Source organism: Petromyzon marinus, chromosome 5 (assembly GCF_048934315.1).
Source record: "Petromyzon marinus isolate PM22_M1 ecotype Great Lakes invasive population chromosome 5, UKy_Petmar_22M1.pri1.0, whole genome shotgun sequence".
Classification (NCBI taxonomy): domain Eukaryota; kingdom Metazoa; phylum Chordata; class Hyperoartia; order Petromyzontiformes; family Petromyzontidae; genus Petromyzon; species Petromyzon marinus.
The window spans coordinates 9,515,863-9,541,866 of NC_133671.1; the positions used below are offsets into that span (position 1 = coordinate 9,515,863).

The window sequence follows — 26,004 nt, forward strand, 5'->3', positions numbered from 1 at the left end:
TAATTTCTTGAAGTGCTTTTTGTAATTAGTTTGTTGTCCTTCCCCCGCACTTCCGATTAACACGGTTGGCCATGTAGGGTACGAAAGAAGTTCAACATACATACCTTACTGGCCTTCAGAGGTGCTTGCTAACAATACTTGCCCCAACAGTCTGATAAAGGCTATTTGGGAAATCTTTATCTTTGTGCCCCTCCATGTTTGTGCGAGTCATTAGCTCACTGCACTTGGGTTCGATTCCCAGCCCTGGACACAGCTACCTTCACTGACGATGATCCGAACCGTGTCTCCGTGTCCCTGTGCGAGCAGGTCTCTTTGTGGCTGGGCTCATCATTCTCCCGGCGTTCCTCACTTTCCTCATGTTCTACCGATATCCCGGCATGGATGACTTCTTTGAGGTATCTCGTGCGTGCGTGCGTGCGCGTGCACCTGTGTTCGTGCGCGCATTCGTGTCGTGTGTGATGCTGTTGTCGGCGCACTGCACTATGAACCCCGAGACCCGAGTTCCATTCCCGCTCACGCCCAACAGTGGTGACGAATATCTTCACCGGTCCTGGGCCTCCTCTAGGTCGACTCGGATGGAAATAAGAACCTGCTGCGATGTGTAAACATCACCATTGGGGGAGACAAAGGTGTAGCGCTGGCCACAGCCCACCTCCTTATATACCGTGTTGGCCTTCATATGTGCTCGCTGACTTGCCCCAAAAATGAAGCGTATATGGGGACCTTCGTGTGCGCATGTTTTATCTGGTGCCTTCATCCGTGCTGCTCACTAACAGCACTTTCCCCCCGAAAAAAAACTGTTGGGGGCTATACAGGGATCTTTGTCTTTGTACACTGGTGCAGGGGTGAACTTGCGTCAGCGAGCCTTCCACACTTCATGTGGCCTCAAAGCGAACCTAACCTGGCACAAGCTCCGTGCTGACGTCACCGCCACTTAGTGGCCTATGGCGGCTATTGTCGTGGTGCGGTGGTGTTCGTATGTTGTGTTTTGAACCCGGCGATGCGGGGGTCGATTCCCGGCAATGGCTGACATCGTTGGACGAGTGATATCCGCGCTGGTCCTGGGCCCCTCTTAGGTTCACTCGCTATTGAATCAGCACTTGGTGCCGGGGAGGAGAAAAGGACGGCCAAGCATGGCGGTGGCCGCTCCAATCCCTGTTTGTGTCACTCGCCGCAAGAGCGTCAAAAGCTGCAGGGGGGATGTTGTCGTTTGTGTGTAGTCTGTTAAAGGCTATATGGGGGATCTTTGTCTTTGTAGCTGATTTGCATCCCGATGGTGTGGCGGTGCTACATGTTGGGCTTTGTGGCAGCGAACCTGGTGATATCTGTATTGCTCGAGGTAAAGCAGCATACATACATACACACTGCTTCATACACACACACACACACGCACTCATTCACGCACACACACAGTTATATCCACAGACCGGCAACTTCCACCTGGATGCACACACATGCACACACACACACACTCTTGCACAGCTTCATACCCCTCGCTCGCACACACTACACACACACACACACGCTTGCACAGCTTCATACCCCTCGCTCGCACACAATAAACACACGCGCGCTCGCATGCACACGCACAGCCCATACACACTCCCGCATGTGCAGAGACCCAAACTGATTCACACGTACATGCGCGCTTACGTACGGCAAACCACTTCATGGACACAAAATTAACTCGCGCTCGCACAGATTCACATGCACGCACACACACGTGCACACGTACACACACACGCACTCACACGTACACACACACGCACACACACAGGCACACATAATTGCACCTTTACAGATGTCCGCACCCGTGAAGGCATACACACACAGTCTTACAATAATTGGCTGGCTGACCTGGCCATGACGAACCACACCCATAATTGGCCAGGGTTGGTGGATCACACAGAGGTAGAACCTGCAGGCCTCTAGTAGGCAGTTAAACCAAGTAGGTCTCTGGCAGGATTTCATATTTTCTGCTGACAGTTAGAATCAGAATCTTTATGTATAGTGGAGGAATCTGAAGAGCTATAAAGCTCTTTTTGACACACGTCTAGCAGGGGTGGGTCAGAACGTTACAACAATAAACGATGCAAAAATACGATAGCAATTGCAGGAAAGGTAAACAAATCACTTGAAAAATATACAGAAATAAAACTAAACTATTTTTATCTTACCAGGTGAAGCCCACGGTGCTATTAACTTATTTTTCAGAAGCGACCTCGCTGCAAATGATTGCTCAACAAAGTCGCTTATCACGTGAAAATGTATTGCAGCCAAATGAAATAAATAATTGAAGCGCGCGTTTCTAAATCTGGAGAGACATGCAAACTCCAAATATACAGGAGTCAGGGTTCTGGATCGAACCCCTGATCTCCTGCATACCAAGCGACAAAAATAACATCACACCACCGTCGTGCGCCTTAAATAGAAAAAATGAAGTATATAAGTTCAAATTGCATTCGTATATCCATTTTCAAGCAAAAACATTCCCAGACCACATTAAGACAAAACACAGTCCCGCAACAAAATTGTACATTAAAATTGAACTATTGATACATTGTGCAGAATCAAATCCATAAACCACATTGGCTAATGTGGCTGTATCCAGTACTAAACTCCGGATGTTCCATCTAAAACGATTAAAATATTTTGGTGAAAAACTCAACAAATATTCCACGTGTTTTCTCCCGGCACTCCGGTTCTCCTCCAATAAATTAAAAACGAAAGAAAAAAAACCTCAAGTGGAATTGATTTGAAAGGTCCTGAACAACAGGAACCTCCTGACAAATTTGCCTCACTAGGGCTTTCTTGGCCCATCGATAAAAAATGAAAACGATTGTTACTATTTCCGTAGTGAGTGTGATGCGCATCACACTCGTAGTGAGTGTGATGCGCTCACACTCACGCGCCCAGCCGTGACGCACCGCATGCCCGGGCATTTGTGTGCCGTTTGCTCGGCTGCTGCAACTGTGCTTGTGGCGGGCGGCGCGTTGCCGTCCTGCATGCACGGTACGGTACACTCCCTCATCCCGGTTCATCATTGCTGTCCCCAATCGTCGCCCGGCGTTACCGCGAGCAACTTCAGTTTCAACTCCCATCACCGACAGCCGTAGTCGTCATCAATAGCATCGCCTTTGTAAATGCTCCGTCATCACCAGCAGCGTCATCATCATCATCATCATGCTCGGCAGCATCACCGCCAACATCTTGTTATCGTCCCCCACCAGGTAATGTGTATGTATGTACGTTGAACTTCTTTTTCACTGTACGTAGCCAACCACGCTAATCGGAGATGCGTGGGGAGGACAACAAACTGTACACAAAAAGCAGTTCCAAAGGAATTAGTTTTCATTCTATATTTAAAAATGCATCAGCTCCTAGTGGCTTCCTAATATCAGAAGGAAGAGCGTTCCAGGTGACCGCAGAAGAGTACCTGAAAGCACGCGATGCAGTGAGCATCTTTAATAATTAATTAATCTGTATAGTTTTCATTTTATTGTTATTATCTTAGTCCCCTTCACTAATACCCGTCATCACCGCCAATAAATAATCGTTATTGCCAATAACATCCTTGCCATCATCATCATCAGTCACCATCACTAATATGTTATCATCAAACTCTTAGCCATTCTCACATCTGTCATCATTAACACCACCGCCGAATTCCTAGCCACTTTCATCATCACTGTGATCGTCACTACTATCATCGTCATCATCACCAGTCATCCTCAGCGATAGCCACACCTCGTGCTACCCCGTTGTCAAGTGTCATGCGTCTCTGTTGCGTTGTTGGCTTTGCCGCGGCAGTTTGTGAGTGCACAGTGCATGCCCCCTGGTCGTGACTGCCCCACCCTCCACACCGATCCCTCGTGAACAAGCACACTCACTAACGAGCACGCTTACAACGAGTCCGTTCGTTCGTGAGCTGACTGGTTAATGAGCTTTCTCTGCAATGAGCAGGGTTCTTAATCAACTATTTGGCTGTTAGTTGCTTGACTAGCAAGCTGGCGAGATAATTGGCTCGTTGACTTGCTAGTTGATTAACTTGCTAGTTTATTCGCTGATAGGGTAATTACTTAGCCCTTCAGCCAGCTTGCTGGCTGGCTAGTTTATTAGCTGACCAATTTAATGTGTTTATTGTCTAGTTGAATTATCTGGCTGATTGGTTAGTTAATTATTTGGCTGGTTGAATATTTTGGCTGGCTAGTTGAATAACTTGCTGGTTGACTATCTGACTGGATAGTTTACGAGCTGGCTGGCTAGTTGACTGACTGGATAGTGGACTGACTGGATAGTTTATTAGCTGGCTGGCTAGTTGACTCACTGGGTAGTGGACTGACTGGATTGTTTACGAGCTGGCTGGCTAGTTGACTGACTGGGTAGTGGACTGACTGGATTGTTTACGAGCTGGCTGGCTAGTTGACTGACTGGGTAGTAGACTGACTGGATAGTTTATTAGCTGGCTGGCTAGTTGACTGACTGGGTAGTGGACTGACTGGATTGTTTGCAAGCTGGCTGGCTAGTTGACTGACTGGGTAGTGGACTGACTGGATAGTTTATTAGCTGGCTGGCTAGTTGACTGACTGGGTAGTGGACTGACTGGATTGTTTGCAAGCTGGCTGGCTAGTTGACTGACTGGGTAGTGGACTGACTGGATAGTTTATTAGCTGGCTGGCTAGTTGACTGACTGGGTAGTGGACTGACTGGATTGTTTACGAGCTGACTGGCTAGTTGACTGACTGGGTAGTGGACTGACTGGATTGTTTGCAAGCTGGCTGGCTAGTTGACTGACTGGGTAGTGGACTGACTGGATTGTTTACGAGCTGGCTGGCTAGTTGACTGACTGGGTAGTGGACTGACTGGATTGTTTACGAGCTGGCTGGCTAGTTGACTGACTCGCTGGTTATCTATCTGGCTGGTTAGTTAATTAGCAGGCTAATTAGCAGGCGAATTAACTATCAGGCTTGCCTGCTGGCTCGTTATCTGGTTGATGAATTGTGTGTCTGTCTCGCCAATGGGCGGGCGGGCGCGGTTGGCTCTGAGCTAACGGCTGCGGGCACGGCACGGTGCCGCCCGGTCTCCCCACAGGCATCGGTAGTCACCGCCGCCTCCTACATCGAGTCCCAGCAGCGCACGGTACACTCCTCTTCCCAGGGCCTTCTACGGACCCCGCTAATAATAGTAACCCTGGTTAAGAAGCACTGACCTCTCTAATCAGGACTAACCCCACTAATGAGCACCTAGCCCGCTAATCGCATACTAACCTCACTAACGAGCATTAAGAAGCGCGAATCTGCAGTGACCTCCACTAACAAGCAACAATCACAGACGGGCGCTAAAGCCACCCAATTAACGTTGCCCTCTCCTCGTCCCGTGCGGTACGCGCGCGTTCGTATGCACGTACACACACGCCGACACGTGCGTGTACACGCGGTCAGTAATAGTAGGCGCGTCCATACGGGCGCTCGCGCGCGACCGTTGTACACGCAGGTGTGGCTGTGTGCGCGTGTACATACAGCGTGCGGCTGTGTACGTACACGCAATCATGCAATAAACGCACCGTATATGTGTGCATGTGCGTGCATATGCACGCATATATGTGGGTCTAGTTTTTAATGCACGCGCACATATACACTTTACTATGTGTGTGTGTGCTTCAAGCGTGTAAAAATCGCGTGGCTTCCTGTGAAAATGAGTAAGAAACAGCGTGAAAGATTCAATCAGGTGTTTTGACAGACCATTGGCAAAATGTGCTTTAAACCAAACACTGCTGTAAAGCATCGGTTGGGATGACACGTAATATAGTTTCTTCTCGAAATCTGGATTGGTTAAAAAAAATGTTGTGCCATTGTCAGTGAGCCACTGCAATTTTGACAGCTGATATCAATGCTTTGCGCTGCGTTTATTTTTTTTAATATACATGTCTGCGTGTGTGCTCGTGTACATACACGTGTTTGCTGTGTGCTGCTATACACTCGTGCATGCATACACAAGAACAATTCTTTGGTAATGGAAATTCAAGCACATTGCCTATTTACGCACGCCGATGACCGAATCACCGGCAATGCGCACCCGGACTTCGTTAAGTCATGAAGCCAAGCAGGTTTAAGCCTGGATAGCGCTTGGGCATCAGAGGTCAATACAACAAAATCCGTTGTTGTACTGTGCGTCTATGTTCCCTGCCCTCACCGACGAGCACAGACCGGCGCGGTGAGCTGTGGTCAAATAAACCCCCTCGATCCGCACGGCGTGGGGGAGGCCCTCATCCAGCAGCGGAGTTGACATTTACACGCGCACTTGTTGTGTCGTTGATGAATTCCCGCCAACCCGCGGAGTTTGCACGTTCAAACCTCTGTTGATCCTCCGTCCGCCACGCAGTTAGAGAAGTCGACTCAAATTGGAAGTTCGTGAGTTCAAATTCCTGGTCGGGCGCATGATTAGTGAGAGGTGAATATGAGTACCGCTTTGTGGGATGTCGGCAGTGGCAGTCGGAAGGATAAACTGGCTTCTGCCACAGGAACGTTGAATTTACACCACGAGATAGACACTGCCAGTGAAGTGTAGCAAATTCCCAATTTTGTTTTAGCATGGACACACTTTGAGATTACAATAGTTTGTGTGCATTGCTCCCTGTGCAGTAATTCCATTACCATGGCATTGATCATTTTAATGTATACATACATACACACATACCATATAAATGACATGTACGTGCGTGTACCTTAGGGTTTATCAAACTCCATTCCCCGAGAACCGTCACAATGCATCTTTCCACATTTACCAATCTTCTCTGTTCGGATACACGTTAAGCCGTTACACACTGCACGCGTCTGATGATTTTGCCAACATGTTCTGCGCCGATTCAAATTAAGATCCCCGGTATTAACTTTGGGCTACGTTGTGGGCAGCAGAAGGCAGTGCATCAAAATCTATTGTTGTACTGTACTACGCCCCAACGTCTATGCCCCCTAACTTTCACCAAGTCGTGCTGGCCGACGTGATGATTATGTTCTAATGACCCCCCATGACTTGCACGGCGTGGGGAGGCCCTCATCCAGCAGTAAATTGACAAAGGGCGCACACGTTGATTTGAACCTCGGTGCTCGCCGCATCTCTTGGGGCGAAATACGATCGTTATCATCAGGCAATTGCAGAATATGACGACTTAATTTTGTACTTGGAGGTGGAAGATCGGTCGATGTGAAGAGACCTACAGTGGCGGGTTTTTTGCGAAAACCAGAATTTGTAAAGCTGGTATTTCTAGCGCACCTTGAATGTGTGCATTGGTACGACGCGTACGCACTAACACGCACGTTGCCGTCCGCATGCTGTCTTACGGGTGCGCGTTATAACGTGACCCCCGTGACGTCACGGTCCGTGTGCCACGCGCCTGCATGCACGCACGCACGCGAGCGCTTGTGCGGTATAGCATGACCCACTGCGCAGGGCCCCGTCTACGTTAATATTGATGCTCATTACCGTCAGGGAGCGCAGTAATAGAATTGAAATCGGACTGAAAATTAGGTCTTTAATCACGCAATCAACGTTGATGATGATGAAAGTAACGATGTTAAAATTAATTGATTTTTAAAAAAAATCTAAATAATTTCGTTCAAATCGTCGTGAAACGATGCCAATCGACCGTTTTACGCATCGATGGACAAGATGGCACACGTTTTTAACCGTTGTTACCGCCCGAGTGATTGGACTGATTGTGGTTTTACACTCTGCGTTATGGTGAAATTTTACGCTTAAGTATCGATTACTGTGGGTGTGCGACGGACACGATGGGCATTGATTTGGTCAATTGTCGTTTCAATTTAACAAATAACGATGATTGCAGGGATCTGGGGATAGGATTGGCAAGGAGGTGGAGTGGTGGTAGATTACATAATTAAAGAAATTGTGCATGTGATGACTATGTTAAAAAATAATACTGTGAACAAATGTTTTGATAATTTTTATGTAAATGGTATGTTTGTGGTTCATTTAGATATTTTTTGAAGACGTATGAGCCGAGTTACTGAATGTGAAACCCTCTGTCCTGTTACAAATGGACAAATTGGCCTGTGCGTGGCAGGGCACATGCGCGCATCGGGTGACTTGGGAGCAAGGTTGGTGACCTCATGTCGAGATGGAACCTGCCTGAATTCACCCACCCCCGCGCATGCCTGTAAAGTGGTGGCTGTTAGAGACAGAATGGCAAGTAGATTTCCAATAGGCCCAATAGTAGCGGAATTTGACTGCTATCCCCTCGTGTTTGTGGGTTTCCTCGGGCACTCAGATGTCCTCCCACGTGGATAAAAAGTTCCCAATGAGAGGAATTTGTCAAATATCCGCACCAGGACCCTCCTGAAAAATCAGTTCTGGGCACAACACTAGATCATTGTTACAAAACACTATGATTATACGGGAGCTAAAATATATGTAGCTATAAACATACCATTTATATAAGCACAAAATCTTAACGTGTAACCACCCAAATATGGCCGTATCAGCTGACATGACCGTGAATCGAATGCATCCACGGATAACTTCGGTGGCATCTGTGACGAGAGATGCGTTTGGTCTGACCTATCCTTCGGTGTCTTATTCAAAAAACCGACTCGCACATTTCCACCAGCATCCCACAGCCTCCGTTTCGCCGAAACGAACAACAACAGTGGTCGGTTTGACCAGGTGCTCGTTTGAAACCCGTGCCCTGTTTGTTAACTTCCCCCCTGAATTCGCCACGCCAAGCCCTTGCGACCGGACTTCGGTTTGGTTCCCAGCCACGGCTAACGTCAGTCGCAAGTTACATCTGAAATCATCCTTGGCCATAGACCAACGCAAACCAGCATGGTGAAGTATGGTCAGTCAAGCAGCCCCCATAACCGGACACGGCATGCTCCGGACTTTGTCCAGCAGTGGTTTGACGGTGGGCTATATATTATTATTCATTGTGAGAAGGGCGATTGAATATCGCTGACAACTCATAACGATATCGTTAGAGCCAGCATTGCTGAACCTTCTGGCTGGGTGTCCTCACTCTCTTGGGTGATCGATGGCTTTTTACAGCCACCGAGCCAGCACTGCTCGAGGTCCAAGGCTTGAATTCAGATTTCAGCCACCTGTGCTTTGAACCAGGTTCTCAAGAGCACCGAGTTGGTGGTTACAGTCCAGTCATCACGTAGAAACAAAACATTTGCTTACGTTTGATTGTTCGCTTAGTGTAGCTGTATTCTCCTCAGGGAACTCAAATTGTTAACGTATATCAGATGTCGGACACGTGGGGAACCACTTGCTACAAAGCATTAAGCGACTCTGTCTTGGACTATACCGTACTGAGAGTACTGGTCACAAGCGGCGATGAGGTGTGGTGCTGGTGGCAATGTGGAAATGGTCCATAACAAAGGACATGGTGATTGTCAAATTCCGATGGAGAACAACACATCTGGATGAGTTGTTGGTCATGTCAGTTGAGGATGGAGTCATTTAAAATTTCTGAGACTCAATATATTCTGCCGATGTAACCGACATCACAGAAATGTGCAAAATCAAAATGAAAACGGCGTAGCACGTTACCGCAACGTAGCGTGTAAATATGTTGCAAGCGGATCGCTTGTTAAACTTCAAATTTACAGCGGTGATGTATTTTTTAAAAATCGACAATCAGTTTTTACCTCTCATAAAAAAAAAACTGAATGGGAGAGTGAGTGCAGAATGTGTTGGGTCTCTTAAGAAATCAGAAATCCCACCATTGTTATCATTTGTCTCGCAATGAATTTTGACTGCGTCGATTGTTGTTGTCGCTAATTATGTAACGGTCCCCTGCAGAATTTAGCGTGTGATAACACCAATCAGTGGGCGGAAAATTTTCTCCAGCGAACTCGCCGTGGAGACCGACAGGTGTGTGGAAACCCGCGTGCGCGCGCGCATACGCAGCGTGACGTACGCGTTATGTCTGCTTGTGTGTGTTTTTTTTTTACGATTCTGTGCACGAGTACAAGCGTACTCGCGTTTATGCGTGCGCGTTCACGCGTCCGCGTACAATTCCGCGAGCTCTCTGCAGGCGTACCCGTTTGTGCATGTGCGACGAGCAGAGCGTCGAGTGGATATGATGTGTAGCAAGTTGGCGGAAGATCTTTAACCCTTGGGTGTGTCCATCTGTGCCTTGCCCGGGCGGTGGCGGCGGCGGCGCACGCCTGTAATCCAGCACCGTGGAGGTAGCGAGTGTTTGGTTGTGAAATTCCCTTCCCATGAGCGTCGAGATGCCATATCCTGGCTTTCCACAGAACGTGGTACATACAGCAAAGTGTGGACTCTTCTCCAACTGCTCCATCTGTATGGGATACGATGCTGCCTCCTTGCATGCGTGCTTTCACTACAGGTGCTCCGGTTTCCTCCCGCATGCGTAAGCGCTCATTGATTGGCTGCAGACAGCTTAAATATGTAAGAGGGCTGCAGAGCGTGGGCAGTTGTTGGTAGCGCCTGCTGCCACCGTCTGTTTGCTGCCTTCTCGCCCATCTGTGGTTTCTCCTCGCATCGCCGAGTCTTCTGCCCTCTCCCTCCGAGAGGGGGAGCGAGCACTGCGCGCGATAAAAGCTGAAATGATTATTAGCCTTCGCCACTCTTGCTGACCTCCCGTCAGTTGATATTCACCTTGTTCCGTCGTGTCGGAATGACCATAACCATCCACAGAGGCACTGGTGCCGGAGTCACTTAGCGCGAAATAATCCCACACTTGTGTGTGCATGTGTTTTGGTTAGTGTTTGCGTGTGCGCATGTACGTATGTGTGTGCAAGTGTGGCCACTTACGTGTATATGTTTGCGCTTGTGCGTGTATGGGGAGCGGTGGCGAAGTGGCTTAGTGCCGCGCTACGAACCCGGCGGCAACCTGGGTTTGATTCCCGCTCACGGCCAACGCCAGTTACGATTATCTGAACTGATCTTTGGCCTCCCCCAGGTCGACTCGGCCTCAAATGAGTACCTGGTATGGTGTGTAAACACCGCCACTAGAGAGACAGGCAGGTCGGACGTGGTTCTGGCCAACCACTTCCTCGTGCACCGTGGCGACCTTCATAGGTGCTCGCTAACAGCACTTGACACTTAACAGTCTGTTAAGATTATACGGGGGGGGGGGGTCTTTGTGTGTGTGTGTGTGTGTGCACATGAGTGGGTGCACGTGTGTGCGATTGCGCGTGTACATGTGCATATTGGGTGGAGCAATGGCATATGGGTTTGTGCACTTCGCCACAATCCCAGTAAACTTAGTTCAATACCCGGCCATAGCTAAAATCAATGGCAAGTGCTCTTAGAACCGGTCTTGAGCCTCCTTGCGGTTGACTCAGCCTTAAATGAGTACCTGGTGCCATGTGTAAACATCCGCACTGTGGGAGACAGAGGCGGTTAGTATGATACTGGCCAACACCACGCTCTTGTGTGCGGTTCCGGCCTGCATAGGGGCTCGCTAACAAAGCTGCCCCAACAGTATGTACGGGTATTTATGTGTGTGTGCATGCTTGTGCATGTGGGTGCATGCGTGCATTAACTTAGGTTGCAAAATGCGCCACACTAAGAAGCACTTTTCCACCCACGCTTTTGTGCACCCTTGCTTTTCGTGTGCCAGCCTGCGTGTTTGCACACACGCGTGTGCATGCATTCCCCCATGCCCCCATGCGCGAGCGTGCGTACTTGCGTGCGTGCGTATGTTCTGTCCTGCAGGCCATGGCGGTGTATGTGGAGACTGGGGGGCTGTGTGGGGTGGTGCTGGATCGTTCGTGGCGGCTAGGTGGGGAGGGGGGAGATGGCACAGTTGGGCCTGGGTTCTGTTGCTCTAAATCTCGGCTAAAGCGATTAACAGGAGATATTGCGCGCGCGCTCTCGTTCACTCGCTCTCTCGCATTCGGTGCATCCGCACAAAACGTGCTCGTGCGTACGTGCGTACGCGCGTCGGCCAGCTGCTGGAATTGACACTTGGGCTAAGAATCAAATGTTTCTGTCGGATTGGACTGCACGCGGCGGCGGCGGCGGTAGATACGAAGCGACACTTAACACGCGGGCGGAGCCTGGTGGCGCGCGCGCATTTAATCCGATCCATTGGCAGTTGGGTTGGTGGATCACGTTAGGAGATTTTACACACGTGTGAATTCGCCGTTTTGTCAATCCACTGCTGGATGAAGGCCTCCCCACGCCGTGCTGGTCATTGCGGGTTTGTGGAGGCAGGCGAGCAGAGACGGATGTGAGGGTTTGTATTACAGCAGAACTGGAGAGCACTTGCACTGCCCTTGCCGTAGGCCTGCGAGGTGCTCTAGGCTGCTGCGGGGGCGGGGGCGTGGGCACATTAGCGGTCACCCTGAGCCGATGCTCAAACTGCAGAGTGAGGAGGTGACCAGTAGGTGGCAGTACAGCAGCTAGGTTACTTGCCCGTCTCTGGATTTTTGAGCGCTTATCAGGGGAAGTCCAGGGTTTTGAATTGGATAATTAAATTAACTACTTCACTATTCTTAATGTACCCGGTTGACCAACTATATATTTACCTTCACGAATGTTTACAAGTTCCTCTGTTGCAGCTGCAAATGACTTGATTGGGCAATCAACTGTCTGTGTGACAGCTTCGCAGGCGCATGTGGCCACTTAATGACTAACGGCCTTTCTGACTTACTGCCTGATGTGGCTGTCGCCAGATCCCTTTGTGAACATTATGACGAATGCGCCATCTGCCAAGTAACTACATTCTGAATGGCGAGTGTACTAACTGACTCGCTGTCTTGTGTGGTCGCCTGCACGTGCCTTGACCAACACTGTGACTTAAAGGATGACTGCCTGCTTGTCTGGTTAACACTGACTAACAAACTTAATGACTGACCAATGACTGGTTGCATCATTGAACAGCCGCCTGCATGGCTGACTGACGAACCTGAACGACTGACTGACCGGTGTGGCTGTCGGAACGTTTCTCTGTCAACATTCTGACTGCCTGACCCAATTGGATGACAAACAGGTCGGCTTGCAACCATTGCTACGCACCATGTCAAGCGTGTGGATGACTGGTTAAAACACACGCCCTGCCTGCCTGCTTGCCTGCCTGCCTGCCTTCCCGGCTGACTCCCTTGTGTGTCTATCTGCAATCTCCTCCGTTTACGCCGTGACTAATCATGATTGCTCGTAAGTCTGACTGACAGACGGGCACACTAAGAGACTGCCTTCCCAACGGACCGCCCGCCCAACTGACTGTGACGTGTTTTCCGGTTGTAGCGTGCTATCGCTCCACACAATGTCCACCGTTTCGCTTCACATGCTGGGAACTAACTCCTTCGTGCAGAAGCTTGTGTTGAACAACACGCGGGGTACAACCCAAGATGTCTTCGAAGAGCTGTCCATCACAACCACGGAAACCCATGGCGTAGTACAACTGACTGCCCAACCAGCTGACTGACCAACCCGACTGAATGTCTGGGTGACTGATGGATAGATCGATAGACAGATTGTTTGTCCAATGCACTGTCTCCCTTGTCTGACGGACTGAATAACGGTCTGCCTGTCTTGTTTGACAGATCGACTGGATGGACTGCCTGCCCGGCCAGCTGAGCAAGAGCTGAATATGTCTGAATGAATGTGACTGAATGGACCGGCCACCCACCGGCCACCCACCGGCCACCCACCCGATCTGACCGCGTGCCTGGGCCGCGTGCGTGGCGCTTTTTGCAGTTGCCGCTGTCCACGCTGTGGGACGCGGGCCTGGGCGTGCGCCTGCAGCGGCTGCTGCGGCCGGGCGGCAGCGCTGCCAAGGCGCGCTACAAGCGCCTTGCGCTGGAGCTCATGGATGACCCCGATTGGCCGCCCGTCAACGTGACGACGCAGGCGCCCGAGGAGGCAGCCGCGGTGCACGCCGTCACGTGACCCCCAACCCCCTGCCATACGCACGCACGCACGCACTGACATAAAATGCACGCGCTTACGGACAGACCCTTGTGAACAAACTCACATGTGTACGGACACACGCAGACATGCATACGCACGAGAACAGAGACTTGCGCAAACCCGCACACTTACTTCAGACGCACAAGCGTACGTGCACACGCAATTCAAAACATGTACACGCGCTTAGGTATACGCGTAGTGCATGGGCCCCGAGCAGCAGTCAGTACCAGCCGAGGTAGCTAAACTTTAGTTGTGCCAATTTAATTATTCGGCCAATAATTAACTGCTCATTTCCGATGTTACTGACCACGTAAATGAATTGGAACCGCAAAAGCTCTGCCACAGCAGGTGGTACTGACGGGTGAACATTTGGCCTGGTATCGTGGACGTGCACGGCTGTGTTTAGTTCTGCACAGATGTACGCAATTATGCATAGACATGCAAGCACAAGATAGGATGCACAAACCACATTGGACGCACATAAATCCACACACGCAAATACAAATACACCAACCCACACAAAGAGATCAGCGTACAGACACACAGCAGGTCTGATCGCAGGATTCCGTGACCCCACATTGCGCAGCGTTGGTGCCACACCAACTCCATTAGTACAAAGCCATGAACCTACCATCACCCTGAGCACTTCCATGCAAACGTAACGTACACGCACACGTCCATAATACGCACACTCGCCCACTTGCACAATTCCAGTTGCTTCCCGACATTTTTTTCTGAATCACTGCGGCTGCATTGGCATTGGACTCTGGACCTCTGCTATCCAGCTCCGATCCCGATCTTGATCCCGCTCCCAATTCCACATGTTTTTATGACTTGAAGCCACCAGCTGCATTGATCCAGATAGCAAAGGGTCGATCTTCGTCCCTGCGGATTTGACCAGCTCTTGTTGCCTCGTCCAGAATTTGTTTAATTGTTAGGATCCGAGTTGGATTGAGAAGCGGAAGACAAAATCCCACAACTTTTTAAAACTTGCATCATCACGTGTACATTGTTTTAATCAACATACGTGTTCAAAGAAAAGTGGTCTATATAATTTAAAAGAAAGTCATTTAGTACATTGCCGCGTCCAATTGAGCTGACTCGTTCAGAGCAGTAGGACTTCCACTGGTGGGGTTGGCGAGTTCACATCCTAGTCGGGATTGACTCGGCCCCATCATCATCGTCATTGTCGTCACCATCATCGCCGTCACCATCATCGCCTTGGTCCCCCTTCGTGCCCATCGTCACTCGTCACGCTCATATTCATCATCGGTGTCATCAGCACCGTCTTCTCCGTCAATACCACCATCGCTGTCGTGGTCCCCTTTCAACATCGTTATCATCCTCACTCGGCGTCGGCGTCGTTATCGTCACTCCGGGGTTGATAGGAAATGAGCACCGCCTGGAGAGGCTGCTCTGTCTTGTGCAGTGAAGCCGGTCGTGGCTTGTTGGTGGTTTTATTTGTGGAATAGACTGGGCTCTGCCAAAGTAACATGGAATTGAATTCTAATACCACTGCCTAGCACGCCTCTTTAGAGTTTGACGGTGGAGACCGATGTTAATTTTAGTTGTTTTTAAATGAAGTGTCGCGCAAGTTTCTTGAATCACGCCGCTCAAATCACGAGCCTGGGAGACGTCTGACAGGGATGCCATCGATTGATGAATCGATGTTCATACCGTCATGTACCTCTTAATGAAACAACCAACGCAAAAAACAAAAAAAACTTTTCTCTTGTAACGACATGCCCAGGTCGTGTCCGAGCGTGTGTCCCGGGCTGGCCGACACGAGTTTTGAACCAAGTTAAAGTAAAAAAAAAGCCTTTAAAACGGTCGTCAGGAGCGCAACCACAGCCCTCTAGTGATCACGCTGCCATGTCACCGCCATGCCTGCAAGTCACTTTAAAGTCATTCTTTTCATTGATAAATCTGGAAATTCGTGTGGGACAACCAGAGGCGCAGGTCACGGATACGTGTCGACATGACCAGGCGTCTCCTCGTGTTATTGCGTTGCGGTATCCTCCGACTCGTGTTGGTTACGGGATTCACTCTTAACGGGTTTCGTGAAAGAAAATCGGAAGCCAAAAAGTTTCCGCGGAACCGCGAGTCGCTTTTATCCACGCGGCATTGAATCGGAGGCCAGGGGTACGAATCGGTCGCTCGAGTCGGCCACAGTGCGACTACAAGGCGTGTTCACGGACTTGTGATTAATGTGGGTGAGCAGAGCCTCGATTCGTCGAGAACCTGCGGCTTAATCGCCCCCGGGCGTAACTCGTCGGTGGCGTGTTTGTCCCGTGAGCCTGTGGGCAGCGTCTGGGACCTCCTGTTGGGTGTGGGGAAGCTGTGGGGAGCATGGCTTGACTCAAACCTAAAGCGAGTGGTGACGGGGGTGGCCAGTTCGGTACATCACGGGGAAACGAGGGCGAGTGCATGCGTGCTGCTGGCCCGACTACAACCACCACCACTACTACCAGCGTTAGTGCACATCCACCACTGTGTCTCGCATCGATCTGCATCAGCACTGCAAACAGCACCGCCATCACGATCACCTGATATCACCAACACTACCACCATTTGAATCACCACCACAACTATCGACATCAACACAACTACCACCACAACCACAACTACTACCAGCAGCACCACCACAACTACTACCAGCAGCACCACCACAACTACTACCAGCAGCACCACCACAACTACTACCAGCAGCACCACCACAACTACCGACACCACCACCACAACTACCGACACCACCACAACTACTACCAGCAGCACCACCACAACTACCGACACCACCACAACTACTACCAGCAGCACCACCACAACTACCGACACCACCACAACTACTACCAGCAGCACCACCACAACTACCGACACCACCACAACTACTACCAGCAGCACCAGCACAACTACCGACACCACCACAACTACTACCAGCAGCACCACCACAACTACCGACACCACCACAACTACTACCAGTAGCACCACCACAACTACCGACACCACCACAACTACTACCAGCAGCACCACCACAACTACCGACACCACCACAACTACTACCAGCAGCACCACCACAACTACCGACACCACCACAACTACTACCAGCAGCACCACCACAACTACCGACACCACCACAACTACTACCAGCAGCACCACCACAACTACCAGCAGCACCACAACTACTACCAGCACCACCACAACTACCGATAGCACCACAACTACTACCAGCAGCACCACCACTTCGCCACACCTTTTTTGGTACAGTCACAGGAAGATGACGGCAGCCGCTTTTAATTGCAGACAAGTTGTTTAATTGGTACACTCTAAGGTTAATCGGAGATCAGCTGCAAGGCATTCTGGGAAAACTCACCCCAACTTGCACACACCGCCTATTGGCGACTGTATGTGTATGCGTGCGTGAGCGGGCATGGCAGCATGATTGACAGCACCGTAGCCTCAAACACCCTCGAACTGTGACAACCGGCCGTGCAAATCTAAGGTCCACAAAGCGATTACACAGACCGAGGTCACCAGGTTACCGGACCGTTCCAACTGGGGCTGTCCGGCATGACCGTAAACATTTCTGCAGGCGAGTTTTACCTGGGACCCGCAGAGAGAGACACACCCATAATAGACCTCAAATGCATTTTCGAGGTTTGGACCGCTTGTCCTTTTTCGCACGACGTCCGAATTAATTCGGCTCCCGTGACGAAACGTCGGACTTTGTGCCCAACGGCGCGTGTCACAAGCCGGAAAACATTTGTCGGGAGGAGCCGCACAGCAGCACAGTCGCGAAAACGCAAGCGGCAGTCAGAACGAAACACGGTATCCGTTCCACCTCGGATCGTAATCGGACGAGCCGTGCCGGAGATTAGAAAGCTGGGTAAGCACCTTAACGCGGCACTCGGCGATCCAAAGGACACGGATACTCGTCCTTTAGAGGGCGAGCGCTTACCGAGCTCAGCTGGGCTCTGCTCACCCTGGGGTGGGGGGGGGGGGGTGTGAGATGTGGCTGGCCGATTTGCGAGTGCGAGCGTCTGTGTCTCAGTGTTGCGTAATTTATGAGTAATTTAATACGTATGTTCTTCTTAAGTTTTCACTTTTAAGTTCCCGATCAGTTTTTTTGTTTGTTTGTTCATGATACAGATGTCGAGCATTTGCAATTGCGTGCCCACGTTCCCAATTTATAGTTTCTGTTTGTGCGCATCGCTGCAAGCCACACGTATCTCAATCGCACTTCTACCACCTGGCGAAACAGGGACGACGCGAGGATTAGACGTGTAGCCATTCATCGCCCACAATCCGATGAATTGCCACGATTCTAATTCACAATTCAATTGAAGAATAGATTTTTTTATTTTGACCTTCTCATCTCTGCAGTCTCATTGACATCAATTGGCCTTAACGTAACTGCGTGAACTATTGTACACACAAATAAATGATACCCTTGCAACACGTTCAAATCGGTGCATTAACCAACCATCAGCGTGATAAGTTCAATTGAGGATTCGTCAGGTGCCGATGACCCACACAACTCTTAAAATAAAACATTCGGAGGCATAGCTTGGGGGTGGAACTTTTGCACCCGCCCCCGTTAAGATCGTCCACGGAGGACAGAGGGAGGGTGTGGAGGGACTCCGAGGAGCGAGGAGGTAATCTCAACAGGGATTAGATTTAGCGCCGTGCGCGCGTGCGGTTGTGGCATTCTGCAGGGTGAAGAGAAGAGTGGATAATAGGGGGAGGCGTCCTCTGCACTGTCGCTCCACACCACTGCCCTCGTCTCCCGCGGGCTACGGGAAGGTGGCCACCACTCCCCGTGTTTTATCACTTGGAACAAGCCACCAGGCCCCCCACCAGATTTTGTCTCCAGAACCGGAATTTCACATCGTTCATCTCCACATCGCCAAAAAATGCTCGGTTCCGATCGGGCGATGTTTCATTTATACTTTGCACACACTGCTCGTTTATCTTAAATTGAGTATATCAAGATAATTTTTTTATGATTTCAGATGAGACGGATAACACTGGACTGTGCGATATTTTTCTAAAAAGACGCACACAAGGGACAAGGCTGTCGATTTAAGTTAAATGAAGACGAGTCTGGTAAGATTCGTGGGAGGGTTTGAATTCCTGCGTGGAACCAGAACTCTGTTTGACCTGCAACGTTTACCCATGCCCACACGATCAGTTTTTTACTTTACTTTTTATTATCACTGTCAGGTTATTTAAATTATTACAGTTTAATTTTATTTAAATTCATGTGTTTTGTGTGTGTAATGAGTGAGTGTATTGCTGATGTCTCACCCGCGAAAAAATATTTAACAAAAAAATTATTTAAAATTGGCCCGTGGGAGTTGCTCTTCCCTTTATTTTTAATTCATAAATTTTTGACAGCCGATATTTTTGTTGTTGCATCCGCAACCGAATTTGGCGCAAGTGTGCATCGCGCAGGTCACGCTGATTCAGGCCTGAATAAATAAATAGATCCCCATTTCACATCTCGCGCCGGATTGTAAAAGCACAAATTGCAAAAACTACTTTATTTATGTACAGTTATACACATACCCTAATTTTTAGATTTTTTAAAAATATATAAATCAATCACGCTCGATACGTGTAACAAGATACAGTGCAACTCCCACTTGCATGGAATATCTGTACCTGCATGGGTACCTGCATGGTGAAATAAACAGTCAAGATTGATAGCTCGCACGGCAACTGAATCGTCAGAGAATGGAAACTTAAAGACGTAATAATCGCCGTTCACGACTGACGCAGCTCAAGAATAGCGTTGCCAATAATATTCTAACACCCACTGGCGGAGCCAGTGAGGGGGGGTGAGGTGGCACGTTGCCCCCCCAATGATCCGATGGAAATCCCTAATTTCGATCGGATAATTGGGGTTTATTAGTAATAAATCGGCATTTTGCGGCCCCCACTGCCACTGTGTAGTATATTATGTGTCAGAGACTCGATGAGATGATAGGACAATAGTCCGAGTCCATAATTGGCAATAAGTAACGGCAAAGCAGTTTCAGCGACTCACAGAATTGTGCGCAGTTGCGTATACAGGACACGACTTCCCTGAAGGCATCAACACCTTCAGCGAGCGCGACGCCGATCACACAACGCGGTTCGAATTCGACCCCCGATCGATGGCTGTGCCATCGCAGCACACGCGTCGAGTAACAAGCAAGGGATAAGTCCTTACTTACTAACAACTCCTCTATCATTGTTCATTGCTGGAGGGGTTGCCCCCTCTACCTGAAAATCCTGGCTAGGCCATTGGTAACACCTGCAATAACGAGTCAGCATATGCAAGCAGTGAACATCATTGTTAAGGTTCGCTTTTTTGTCATTTCCTCGAATTTTGGGGGCACACAACAACAAAAAGATATGTCTTGTTGCCAGCCCAGTCCTTACTGAGGGACGAGCCTTGTTTTGTCGCTTAGAGATGAGCCCCAGATTGTGGTGTCTGCTGTCCCGGTGAGCTGATCGTTCAGATAAGAGTTATAAAGTTAGGATTAAGGTTGACGATTTGGCTATGGTGACTCGATTTCCAGCGCGGTGTTTGGTGTTCGAGAGCAGGGTTGGTGTGAGTGCCAGTGGGCTGCTCGTGCATGCTAGTGTTGTGGTGACGGTTAGGGCCACTTCTGTGGTTTTGCTGTTAAGTTTGAACGTCGGAGGTTCTCTTTCAGGGTAGAGGCACATTTTCGGATGGAGAGCGAGGTGCTTGCCGTACTTTTGGCGACATTTCCAAGTCTTATTCTGTTGACAAGAACGTTCGAGTCCTATTATGCTGCACAGAGCACTCGCTCAGGGCTTGGATGAAGATCTAATGACACCCTGAAACCGCTGCTCACTTTTGGCGTCAACTTTCCCATCCAAAATTAAGACGAGGGGCTCCCCTCGTCTTGACCGGCCCAGCCGACTCTCGATCGCTAAAATCGCTATCGAGCACGAGGCAACTTCTACCCCACTCCCAGCCACCTGGTGCAAACATCTCCTCTCCGCTTGATAACCACCGCACAAGGGACGTTCTTCTTGTATACTCTCGTAAATCCACATTTATTCAGGAGATAAAACAACGCTCTTTATGTTGCCCTTCCTAGCGTCTCGGTGCTCGTGCAGTTGTCTTTGTACGTTATCTGTCCAGCAATCGCTTTGAAGTCCGCGGGGAGTTCGTACCGTTTAACCCTTTCCCAATCCGATGTCGTACGTATGTGTGCACATACGTACGTCATCGGCGCAAAAACGGAGGTAAAAGGTCAGGCGGGAAGGAGTTTGGCACAGTTTGGCGCCAGCTATCATAGAGTGCGGTCGTGTGACTAGAGTTCTCTGCGGTGAGTACAATGTCTTTAAAAACAGCGGCGCTGTGCCTCTCTAAATAAAGTAATCGCTGAACCGCTTGCGCGTTGCGCAATTCAGCGGTGAATGGCACTCGCAACTTGCAGGTGTCTTAGAACGGGAAAGGGGTTAAAAGTGCTCCTCAGCAATCATTCAAGTGCGGCACTGTTTCCCCTCTAGAAGCGCCACGGTGAACAGCACTGTGACCTGCAGTTTTGTCCCCGAGCACTGGTGGATGCCAGGCGCGTCCGTCAGCTGATCTTTAAAGGGCTTGCGAACCCGAGGTCATCGGAGGCAGTTTACAAGCGCGCACACAGTTTCCTGTTTTCTAATTTTTTTTTATGTACATAAAGAGATAATGAAAATTACGAGCTATCTTCAATTAAAAGCTTTCGGCTAATTATTTATTTAGGTGGCATATTTATTCGCTTTTTGCCGAGATTATTATTTTTAAAAAGTTTTAATCATTTGCATTTACAATGTATATGTTTGTCCACAATCGATGGTTTTAAAGAGTGTGACCTTTTTTGGTCAAAATAAGAATGTGGAAGGAAAATCAAAGTATTTTAGTTGTGCAACAGCCGGCCAATCAGGATTCCATACCAGCTTACTTTGTCCAATCAGATGTCGGTGTGTAAACGCCGTCCAGCCAATAAAGTAGCAATCCGTCAATCACTCGTCTGGGGCCGACTTTGCATGTTTTTATTTGATCAAAATCAAATTTATTTCTTGACGTAAATTTTCAGAATGGGCATGAATTGTGCCTACGTATATGCTTTTAATTTTTCTGGGAGACGTATTTCGGCGAGTGAAATTGGCTCTGTTGCAACCGTGCAATCTCCGAGACTGCTCCTTCATCGCCTTTGATTTTTTTACGCCGTGTATCGACCGGTTAAAGGGGTCCCAGTTCCGATCTCCCCGAGGTTATCTTCCGATTGTATCCAGCTTCACGTTTGCAGTGATTGAATCGGAACCCCACCCAAAAAGAAACTGCCGCTCCCTTAAAGTTATCACGGCAAAGGTTTCAAATGTAAATCTCTGCTGTTCAAATTGTCGAGGAAGGAATTTTTAAAAAAAGTGTTTTTGTAGCAAGTTTGACGTTTTTTTTAACCAAATTTCTGGATTGGTCACCCCTTTTGGACTGGGTCCAGGGTAAATGTCCGCACGGTGGGCTGATTTGCATCTTTGGAAATATTCTCTGTAAGATGAAGCTTAAGGTGCGAGAACACTAGACGGGCGGAAACGTCGCCAACAAAAATCTCGTCAATCCACGCTCAGTCGTCACGCGCGGTGGATTCGAGCGGAACTCGGAAACCTCCTCTTGAGCGCGACAAAACCCACCCCCCCCTCGTAAGTCCGGTGCTCACAACTGTCGGCAGTCGAGGAACTTGCTGTGTGGACCATCGTGCTGTGTTGTCCGCCCCGCGTGGCAACTTAAACAGCCCTGTTGCTGCTCAACATCTGTCCTTGAATCTAGTGTCTTTGTCCAGGCGTGGGCGACCTACGGCCCACGATTCCGGTACATGCGGCCCGTGTCAACGTTGACACCCACTACTTTTAAACGATATTTATCCGCCACTGCAGGCACCTTGGCTGCATTGATCGGGTACTACGGGGGTGGGGGGGGGGAGGATGCTTTTGACCTGCCAACACTGTTATTAATTTTAGTGCAGCCCAGTCACTTCTGTGACTTGCAAGTCTTGCAGTGACGGAAGCGAGTGAGGTGTGTGTCAGTGTGTGGTTGTCCACCAAGGGGATTTGTAAGTCCTATTCGCCCGTCAGTAAGAAACACGTTGGTTCTCCATCCTGCCTTGGGCGTCACCGTTAACGGATGTCGTCTCGTGTTCTCTGATCGTTTCTTACAGGCCGTGGCCAGCGCGTTCACGGTTTACCTCTACCATTTTTAATGATGAAATATGCAAGCTTTGCGCAATTAGCGTTGGTTAAAGTACTGGCTTTTTTTTTCTTATTTGTAATCAGATTTTTACTGTTTTTGAGTCCATCATAACGTGGGGTTTGCGCTTCAGGCGAAGAACATTAGACTTTCGGTTAACCGATTCGAGTAAGAGGAACAGTGACGTAGCTGTCGAGTGTGCAGACGGTGCAGCTCGTACACCGGGCCCTACTTACCGGAGAGAGGAGGGGGGGGGGACCAAGGCGGTTGGGAAATTCTACAGGACACGCCCCCTTTTCATTCCTTGGACCAGGTCCCATGCCAACCACGCTATGTTACTGCGTTGCAAAGTTACCAGGCTGTTGGACGAAAGATCGCGTCTGTCGCAGCATGCATGGGGAGTGCATGTGCCTCCGAAGGCTTGAGTTCATGAACACTCTGGCCAGCAAATGGATGGCACAAATTGCAAGCTGGTTTGTGGGGATGAATGAACCGGCGGGGTTAATCGAGAGTCTGCTGTGGAGCCATCCATGCGCGTGCTCTGCGGGGCACCCCTGGAAAATAAGTTGAGCTGCTCAGTCGGGTTCACACTCTCGCATTGCGACGTTGATAGGCGGCGCGACTTGTGTCGACGTTCGTTGCCAACCGTTAGCGATTTTTTTTTATTTTAACCATGTTTATACATCGGTAAAATTCCTGAAAGTCATACAGGCGGTTCCTGCTTTTACGACAGCATGCGTTCCTTGAAACCCCGTCGTAAATCGGACCATATTTTCCCAAAGATGATTGAAACGGTAGGAACATCACTTGCCGGTGTACTTTTATTTTATTTTATCGGCCATATTTAACCAGGGTTTAATAGGTAAAAAATTCACAAAAATACGTGAGGATAACAAAAGCGTCACGCCAAATCACATCGGAAACCAGACTGACTGTTCAAATGTTGGAAGATGCGTCGTAAATCAAGTTTCTGCGTGGTAAATCGATATACGCTGGAATTATATAAACGTCGTAAATGTGGATTGTAATAAATTGGACCGTTGTTAGCCGGAGACCGCCTGCTTATTAAAATAAGAGTATTAATCAAAGCAATTACTTTTTCCCCATTGAATTTTGGCCAATTTGTAATCCACGTAAATGAGAAAATCATTGACATGCAATTTCATGGCGCTTGGTGATGTCTTCAGAGGTGCATTTTCTTATATCAGCAATTATGTCATCATGTAGTTCACCGGTGACATCATTGCAATATAGTCCGTAAGAACACCTATACTCTGAATAAGAAAAACAATCTTAAGGTTGGTAACAGCGTAACGGATTGTCAGTATCAATTTGAAAGTACACAATAGTACATGCATTGAATCGCGTGTGTAAAAAAATACATTTATTTTGATTTGTATAAGTTGTATGCGATCGGTTCGTCACCCTGTGAAGCCACGAGAGGGACGCATTACACTTAATTCTTGATTCGAATTGTGACTCTAAATCAATACATTTGTTGAATTGATCGTTATACGTCTGGACGTAACGCCGAGAAAATTGTTGAGCTACGGGAAGTCGTACAGGGCACCACCATTGCATCATGACAACTCGGCGTTCCGAGATCACCGCTCAAGCTTGGATGAGGAGCAAATTGGGCAGCTTCGCGGATGACGTCGGAAAGTTTCCATTTTTATTCCCGCTAAATCATGGGATTATGCACAAAGCTCTCCAAACATTCCGGTTGGCGAAAACCGGGACACATGGTGGTTGGGCTGGCAGTTGCTCCCTTTGTCACCCAGCCTAAGGCACTATCTCCACCCCCGTCTGCTTTGCACTCTCCACTTGAAAAAACTGAGAGAGAAAGCACATTTTTTGTTGTTGTTGTTGCAAATACTTTGGCGTGGAGGCCATTGACACTGGAGGACAGCTTTTATCGAATCACGGAGACCATCCTAGTCACACCGTGATCTTTGGTACCTTTATGCAAAGTTGGTCAAGAAAAAAAACACAGCACCGGTGTTATTTCTTTCTGCCTACGTTACGAAGCACCCGGCGACGTGATGGAACCCGACTGAGGCAATGGTCACACACTGTATTATAAACATTTTAAAGTTGAGGTTCTGACTAATTTAATATTTTAAACTGTAGTTGCAAATCTTCACTGCTGCTTGGATTTGTGTTGTTTTTTTTACGTCTGCCGATGTATTTAATTTTTGCCCTATTGTGTGTGGAGTCTGAAGGTTTGTGCAGAAATGTAATTAAAGATGCTCTGGGAACATGGTGTACAGTACATGAGGTGTGTACAATGGATACAGTAAGACCCTGGCAGTCTTAAGTAAGCCACGCACAAAATAATCGCAAAGGATATTAAATTCAGTTTAACCAAACCACTTTGCTCGTGTGTCTTGATGTTTTTTTGTCTTACTCTTTGGTTCTTTCGGTAAAGCCACGTAGAAGTAAAATAAATAAAATAATAGAGTAACGACGTTTCGATTGCAATACAAGCAACCGTCATCAGGTCGAACTAAATTTGAGAGAGACACAAAACACAGACACAGAGGCATTGGGTCTCTGTGTTTCTGTTTTCTCTGCTTGTGTGTCTGTCTGTGTCTCCGTGTCTGCGTTTTGTCTCTCAAATTTAGTTCGACCTGATGACGGTTGCTTGTGTTGCAATCAAAACGTCGTACTCTGTTATTTAATTTATTTTCTTTCTACGTGACTTTACCGAAAGAACCAAAGAGTAATTCCTGCAGTCACGAAAGCTTCAAATCTAGTTTTATGTCTTATAGAATCCTGAGACGTTGGAGCATCTTAAAATATAATGAAATAATAATGACCGCTTTAACTGTAATAAATGCAATATATGGATGTGATAT

At 48.7% G+C, this 26,004-nt stretch overlaps 1 protein-coding gene across 12 annotated transcripts in view; it reads left to right on the top strand.

Annotated features, from left to right (window-relative positions):
* Positions 1 to 25,515, top strand: part of LOC116939014 (polyamine-transporting ATPase 13A3) — an 88,218-nt gene extending 62,703 nt beyond the window's left edge. For 8 of the 12 annotated variants that reach the window (XM_076061342.1, XM_076061340.1, XM_076061341.1 and 5 more), the window contains 4 exons: positions 307 to 395; positions 1,259 to 1,339; positions 5,092 to 5,139; positions 9,820 to 13,668. In XM_076061342.1, coding sequence (XP_075917457.1) covers positions 307 to 395; positions 1,259 to 1,339; positions 5,092 to 5,139; positions 9,820 to 10,110 — 509 coding nt within the window. In that variant the 3' untranslated portion in view covers positions 10,111 to 13,668. Of the gene's footprint in view, positions 1 to 306; positions 396 to 1,258; positions 1,340 to 5,091; positions 5,140 to 9,819; positions 13,669 to 13,692 lie in introns of those variants that run through there. The other 4 variants (XM_032946863.2, XM_032946866.2, XM_032946867.2 and 1 more) reach the window with 4 other exon arrangements.
* Positions 25,516 to 26,004: the final 489 nt, after the last annotated feature.